Source organism: Epinephelus moara, chromosome 21 (genome assembly GCF_006386435.1).
Source record: "Epinephelus moara isolate mb chromosome 21, YSFRI_EMoa_1.0, whole genome shotgun sequence".
NCBI lineage: Eukaryota > Metazoa > Chordata > Actinopteri > Perciformes > Serranidae > Epinephelus > Epinephelus moara.
The window spans coordinates 3089902-3097920 of NC_065526.1; the positions used below are offsets into that span (position 1 = coordinate 3089902).

The following is an 8019-nucleotide window of genomic DNA, read 5'->3' on the forward strand; positions in this document are numbered from 1 at the left end:
ATATTTATTTGTGTGTGCAAATTTTAATTATCAGAGGTTTACTGTGTATATAATGTACTTGGTACATCAGTCTATATTTGATATCCCATCTGTTTTCTAATGTTAAATAATGTTAAAAGGTGGTTTAACTCCCTCTTGTGGTCATTGTCCTGAAGCTCAGGGGGGAGAAAAATAAATAAACTGTGTACCATGGGTACAGTTTTGCAAAACTGTGCACAGTTTACTTATCTGTCCACATGGATGTAAATTGAAAATCTGCACCCACAGTTTAAAATCCGCCCCCACGGACTGTAAAACCGTGCACACAGTTTATTTAATTTTCTCTCACCGGAACCTGCCCTGCGTTCCAATACCCATACTACCATACTATTTAGTATGCCAGAAAAAGAATTAGTGTGTCCCAATACATAGTATGTCAGATGCAGTATGCCAAAAGTACCAGGATGTTCTACTACTACCATATTTCGCAGTATGCATGTCAGCATGCTTCTTTGGCCATTCTGACCCACAATCCTTTGTGCAGCAGAAGTTACGTCACACTGACTGAGCTGCGTGTACAACCAACGCCCACACTTCCTTTCATACATGGTTTATGTAATTTGAGATACTAAGACACTACATATTAGGACTGCAATGATCTGATTATATACTGTCACATATCATACAGTTTTGCAAGAACACGGTTACAACATTCAACTTTATTGTGATAATAGTATAATCAATGTTAGGGTTCAACTATGACTACAATATAGAAGATTCTACCAGTATAAGCAGTGGTGTAAGTGTGGTATAAATAATGAATGCATATGACTAAATATGAATACACTATGGGCCAGGTATGAGCAGTATAGACTAGTAAATACATAAATAGTAAAAGTCAAATACATATTGCGTAATGTAGTAAGAATGTGCAAGTATGTTACACTACAAGTTAAAGTAATGTGAATGTAAGGCTGCTTCATGTGCAGACAGAATATAGTGCCAGCAGCTGCAGAGCTGTAAATATATTTAACAACAAACATCTGCCAGCAACAGAGAGCTGTGTGTGAAGGGGGTTAATATGCCTACTGGTGACTAGTTCAATAGACAGGTCACTAATAATAGGCTTGGAACTGTTTACGTGAACATGTCAGTTTATTAGAAACAACAACATACATTATGACATAACAGCAACAGAGCTCTCCGGCACCTCCAACGGTATGCACGACTCTGGCGAGAGGAGATTTGCTGCATCTTCGAAGTACAACAACACAAAATATTCAAATGTGGCGCGACGGACGGCGGCGGAAGTGAGCAAGAGGGTCGGAGTTCAGGGAGCGATGTGATGGCGGATGTAGTGTGTCCCAATAGTATGCATACTGCATACTACACTACATACTTTTTAAGGGCAGCTGCAGTACATACTAAAAGTATATAGTAGAAGTATGCGATTTGGAACGCAGGACTGTTTTCTATCACTCCCATCCTCCATCAGTCTCGTTAGAGTCTTCCCTTCACACCTGCTCTGTATTAGTCTTAGGTTCATCCCGTTATCCCTCCTTGACTCCTCTGTCCTCGATCACTTGAAAAGGCAGCAGTGTTTTCTCTCTGTCTAACAATCAGCTGCACATGAACAACAGCCTGCGTTCTGTATTTATAATCTGTCCTGTGTCCTGCTCAGAGTCACACACTGTCTTTATATGATGATGATGATTTATTTATTATTATTTGCATCTGTATTAAAATCATTATCCAATAACCCAGAATATGATTATGGTGTCTTTTTAACACCAGGAATGATTTATTAGGCAGGAAAAATTAGGATTGTGGAACACATCAACCTGACGCTCAGGAATGATCAGCCTCAGTGTGACTGAATGGAAATGACAGTCAGTGGTTTAAAAAGTTTTTCTTGCTGACAGACAGACTCTCTGGCTTTAATTATATCCATTACAAAAATTGATGTGGGTCATAACAGATTGTGAAGAGATAAATCTTTCTAATAAACAAAGTTGTTTGTTCAGATTTTTAACTGGATGGTGAATCAGAACAAATTAAATCTCAAACATGGCAGTGATACACTTGAGTTCAATCTCTTATCTGTCTTCACTCTGGTGTGAAACTCCAGTGATGTTGTGATCTATCAGATCAGTCTGATCAGTAACTGATATCCAGTCAGGGGGTGTGTCAGTCGAAGGCTGCTTCCCTCTCCTCTGGAAGCCTCCTCTCTCCTCGACTAATTTGTTCTTCTCCATGGCTATTGTCGTCTCCATATTCAAATAATGATGCATTTCATTTTTCCAGCAAATTAGCGCAGAAGGGTGAGTGGATTTCCAATCTCTATCTTTAGTATAAGTTTCTTTAATACAATTGAAGAAAAAAGAGCAATCCAACCCCGCGGATATCACACATCATGTAACATGTCCTTTAATATACAAATTGAGGGATTCATATTTAAATTTTACACCCAATATCTCTGATAACTAATGTTCTATTTCAAACCAAACTACGCATTGAACAGTGAATCTGTGATTCTGCAGTTAAAACAGTTGCCTGATTTGTTTCCATAATATTTATTCACTTCATCTCTTGAGCAATAAGATGTATTCTTATTGTTCTATCTCTGGTTAAATTCCAACAACCACACCATCTTAAGTCAATATCAGTTCTCATTAAATCTAAATTCCACGACTGTATTATATTGTAAGTGCTGATAGCGTAGGCAACTGGACTTGCTTGCGTTTCTTGAAGATGTTTTGCCTCTCATCCAAGAAGCTTCTTCAGTTCTAAGTGACTGGTATGAAGTTGCAGGCTTGCAGAGTTGTAGGGTCACACTGTGAGTTCTTGACCCACCTGGCCACCATGTGAGTCGTTAGGGTCAGGTGGGACCAGGGGTGAATGGGTGTGAAGTCGTCTGGGGAGGGATCCCAAGACTGAAAAAGCCAGGGAGGAAAGATGGTTTGAAAGAGGAGTGAAAGAAGCCATCTACGTCAAGCTGGAACGACCATCGTTAAACAGAGGGGGTGGCTTACGACACTACTTATCACCCACCTGCAATGCAGTCTTGGGATGCCTCCCCAGACGACTTCATACCCATTCACCCCTGGTCCCACCTGACCCTAACGACTCACATGGTGGCCAGGTGGGTCAACGACTCACATTGTGACCTTATCGACTCTGCACAGGTTCCCACCCACACAGGGTTTATAGCCTGCAACTTCGTATCAGTTATTTAGAACTGAAGAAGCTTCTTGGATGAGAGGCGAAACATCTTCAAGAAACGCAAGCAAGTCCAGTTGCCTACGATATTAGCACTTAAGATTATCATGACCTGGATGACTGAGAATCTTCACCAACCACTGTATTATAGATTGCGGCAAAGTAGTAACTGAATATGATTTCTGCAAGATTTTGTAGACTTTACATGTTAACTTCTTATCAGTTTCTGTGTCAAATATTAATGATTCTAAATTGCTCTCCTGTTGAGATGAATGAAAGTTTGGAATAAACGTCTGAGTTGCAAATATTTAAAAAAAAATCTTGATTAGACAGACAATACTTTTTTTACCTCTGGATGCAGTTAGTGTTACACCCATTTTAATCTAATGTGTCATAACCTTCAGTCATGACAACTAAAGTACAGCCATGGCTACAGCCACAGTTAGTGACAGCAGCACCTGACGCTATATTATCCCTTGGGTATAGCCAGGTGCAGCTATAGTCTGTCTCAGTGAGCCTCAGCAGCTGCAATGATGACTTGTACCTGAGCAGCCATAGCTGAGGATGCACCCACATATGCTGTGGCCAATAGGCAGGGTAAGCTACATACTTTGTTGCACATCTTAAAGTTATAACTTACTTACTGTTCGGTCCAAAAGTTGAGTCCAGATTTTGGGCTATTTAAGAAATGAAGGTCATGTTCAATGGTTTGAGGTAGATGCCAGCAGTGTGAAGGCTGAAGAGACGTTAGCTGCAGAGCCAAAGTACATAATAACACATCAGAGGGCAATAGACAACACTTGAGGCAGTATTACTTCATATTACATATTATTTATTGTCATTTAATACTTTCTCAATCATTCAGCAGAAGCCAACTTTTTACTACAGAACAATAAAATGCAATTCTATACACATCAATGGTGTTACTGGTGTTACTGGTGTTACTGGTGTCAGGAAGTTAATGGTTTCAGCACAAAACATGGTCATGCTTAAACATTCATCACCACACACGGTAAATCTTTATTCATTTATTTTTTGTAAACAGCACATGTAAATAATTCCTGCAGGAATACAGTTGTACAAAAGAAAACGGTGGGCAGTTTCATTCTTTGTCTCAGACACATTTATGTTTAAGCTTTTCTTGGCCAAAGTATTTTAAGTCAGAGTCTCTCACTATGGAGATACACTGAGTTTCTCTCAGGGACTGAACTCGTTGCTTCCAGCTTGGCATTGCCTCACATTTTTCATTCAGTAACCAAGGCATTGTACTCTGGAGTGCAGGGAGCATTTCCCTTGATTTCTTTAAGTGTGTTTAAACACTTGACTTCAGTTTCACCAATTTGGCCAGCACAAGATCATATTTAGCCTTCAGTTTTGCAATCGATGCCTTGACAGCATCTTAAGAGGTGGGAGTGATCTCTCATTCAGGATGTATTGATTTTTTCTATCCTTGCGTACACACCTGAATGGCAAAACGGCACAAGCAGAGAAGGATGGGTACATCTTGGCTGCAGTGAGCACAAGGACAGTGATAGTGGATTACAAGTATTTAACAGAATATTGTTAGCTCAAGGGGATTTAATCACTTCTTACTAAATCATGTGGCGAAACTGTGAGAAGTGTGTTGAGTTCATATAATGCCTGCATCGTTTCTTGTTTCTGGCAATTGAATACATTGTGTTAATATTGTGGCCTGTTATTAGCTGCGACAGCTGGATGGCTTGTTCGTAATTAAATTCCCCAGGTAAAAAAACAAATACAGCAAGAACTACCAGTAAAGTGACAATATGTTTCTAACTAATGCTTATTCATTCATTTAGCATTAAAAACAACCACAACAACAAAACAGAAACACAAAGAAATCACACACGCCTTTCCTCCAGTAGCTGTCTGAGCTGAATAGAGAGCCATATTCCTGACTTCACTCCCTGTCTAGTCTCTGTTCCACTGCTTTCTGTAACTCAGTACTGTACACGCTCAACATTTCTGTTAAGCTTTACTTTTTATATTCTAAAACAAATCAGCTCCAATGCAGCAGTTGCTAAAACAAATTGAAACCTTTGTGATTTTTGCGAAGTTAAACAACAATTACTCTGTGAGCACAAAAAAACTACAGGTCCCATGAGCACAGGCACTCATCGTAACTTGGTTGTCTTAGCTATACGTCTTGATTCCCCCCTGGGCCTTGATCAACGTCACTCACAATCCCGTCTTGTTCTTTATTTATACATGTCAGAATGGTCAGAGGAGTTCCTCTCCTCTTTCTACTATAGCCATGAACTCTTCTTTTTCTCTCATGGCCATCAGGGACTGAACTCGTTGCTTCCAGCCTGGCTTGGCCTCAGATTTCTCTCCCTCAATGTACTCTGAAGTGGAGAGAGGGATTGGCTTCAGTGCTATCTCTTTAAGTCTGTTTAGACACTGAGCAGACGTCTCCATAAATTTCACCACCTGTGTCTGCACATTATTATATGCAGCCCTCAGTTTTCCAATCAGTGCCTCAACAGGTGCCTTTGCCTCGTTGGCCTTTAGGTACTTTTCTTTCAGCTCTGTCACTGTTCGTTTTTCTGTAACCTCCTTATACTTCCATTTGTACTTCTGATTAAAATGTACATTCCAGTTACATTTGCCTGGACAACGAGTACAGTTTCCATCTGGTCCCATTGCACCACAGCGAGCCTTATCTGCATCATTGGGTATTTTACAGGGATAGTGGCAGGTGACGCGACACTGCTGACAGTTGGTGATGTAATTTCCAGAACCAGAAATGTCTTTTTGAAAAGGCTTTGTGACAGTGACTTCAAACTCAAAGTTCTCATTTCTGCTGATCTCTGCCTCGTGCTCTTTCAGTTTGTCAGTTGTCTCTTTTAACTCTTCGAGCTTAGCTAACCCAAGTCTAACATGTGTCTGCAAATTTTCAACTGAATTCTCGAGCCTCTGTCTTTCTCTGAGGACCTCTTTTGTCAAGGTCAAACTTTTGGTGTCCATGACATTTAAAGCAGCAAAGAACCTCTTCATGCTTTTTGTCCCCATGTCCCAAAACATCTTATCGAAGCTTTCATCTTCGTCATCCTCACTCATGCCACATTCTGCAGATGATTTGTTGTCTGCAAACAACGCCGAATTATTGAATTTGAAGTGAAGTGCCTGCCTCTCTTTTGTTTTAGGACACGGGACACGTGAGGCTTTGATTGCCTCAAGAACTGGTGGTTTCTGGTCCTCTGCAAACGTCACCAGAACTCTGATGTTTTCTGCAATATCTTTGCCAAAGATTGAGAGCACAGAATCAAACACATATTTCTGTGTTGAAGAGATTGAAGAGATTACGGAGCTGTTCTGTGATCTGTTTGTCTCTTTCTATGCCTCTTGTATCTCCAAACCCTGGAGTGTCAACAATGGTCAGTGAGTGCTCTATTTTAAACCCCTCCTGGTGGTTGAGTTTGTACACAGTGACGTCAGATGTCTGACTGTGAGCTTGTTATTTTGACTGACCCTCATCAACTAACATAAACCGATATGAATCCTCCCATTGGACACCCAGAATGTAATTGATCATCCCATTGATGAGAGTTGACTTTCCAGCACCAGTGGCTCCGAGAACCACAATGGTGCGATTAGGTTTAGTTATTTCTTTCCCCAAACTAAAGCGCTTGCACCCAGTGACATTGATTTGTTCTTCTTTCAGGGGAATTTTATAAACAAGCAGAGACCCTGTCTGGAGTTTAGGCAGTTTGCTTTTTTCTTTAACAGCATCAACAAGACGTTTAATCTCCCTTAACTTTGGATCAACTTGAGGTTTTCCAGGAGGGCTGCGGGGTAAGGTTTTAATGGAACCACTGATTTCATTGGCTGGTCCAACACCTGCTGAGGTCACTGCTCTGCACCTGAACATGTACTCTGTGTTAGGACTCAGATCACTCACTGTGACTTCTTCAGCTTCTGATGCTGTCTTCTGTTTCCATCCATCGTCTCCACTGACACAGTACTCAACAGAGTAGGAGGTGATGTTCTCTGCTCCAAACTTTGGTGGAGAAATCTTCAGTGTCACACTCTTGTGGTTTGTTTCAGTGACTGTCACTGTTTCAGACTTGGAAGGCGGCTCAAAGTTCTCACTGACTGAAAAGCCGTCTTCATAAAGGTAGATGCTTGAACCTTTCTGTGTCTCATTTGTTGAACCAACTGTCAAGAACTTAATGTTCTTGTTCTCCTTGTTGGCCTCTGCAAAGTCACTGAAGAGCTTTGCTTTGTGACTTACTGCAGCTAAAACTTCTTTTGAGGTGTACCATTGTTCCCTCTCTACATCATCAGTATGTGCATCTCGAGGTTCGTCTGGTTTGGGTGTCTCTGTTAAGTAGTTTGATAAAGCTGAGAGGAAGGGTTCGGCACTTCCCAGTGAGGTGAAAACAAAACACACTGCATGCTCTGCACTGACAATTTCCCTCTGAAAGGCATCTTGTGAAGGGACAATATTTGTGTTTTGCATGATGTCAGTGAAATATTTTAGGATGTGGATTTCCCTCTCTTTACAGTCCATCCACTTGCACAGATCTGTCTCATTGAAAGGAGAGGAATTTCTCATTTTCATCATGTCCATGACCACAGCCTCCTTCGATTCTCCTCTCAGAATTGTCAACCTCTGTGGGAAGGTCAGCTTGTATTCAGTGCACAGCTTTTTAAAAGTTTCAATTTTTTGGGCAATCTGTGGAAACTGCTTCACAGTGGTGCTGTTAATTGCATCTTTGCATCTGATTTCCAGACCACTTAAGTCCTTCAGAACGTCCTATAAAGCCTGCACATCTTGTGTTGTGCAGACAGTAACAG

General features: G+C 40.9%; 2 protein-coding genes across 3 annotated transcripts in view; both read right to left on the reverse strand.

Annotated features, from left to right (window-relative positions):
• Positions 1-8019, reverse strand: part of LOC126408799 (cytolytic toxin-alpha-like) — a 63564-nt gene that overhangs the window by 18965 nt on the left and 36580 nt on the right. The gene's annotated exons all lie outside the window — the stretch shown is intronic.
• Positions 6403-8019, reverse strand: part of LOC126408791 (titin-like) — a gene marked incomplete at its 5' end in the record, with an annotated part of 8323 nt that continues 6706 nt past the window's right edge. Inside the window, one exon of the mRNA XM_050074479.1 lies at positions 6403-7943. Coding sequence (XP_049930436.1) covers positions 6677-7943 — 1267 coding nt within the window. The remainder of the gene's footprint in view (positions 7944-8019) is intronic.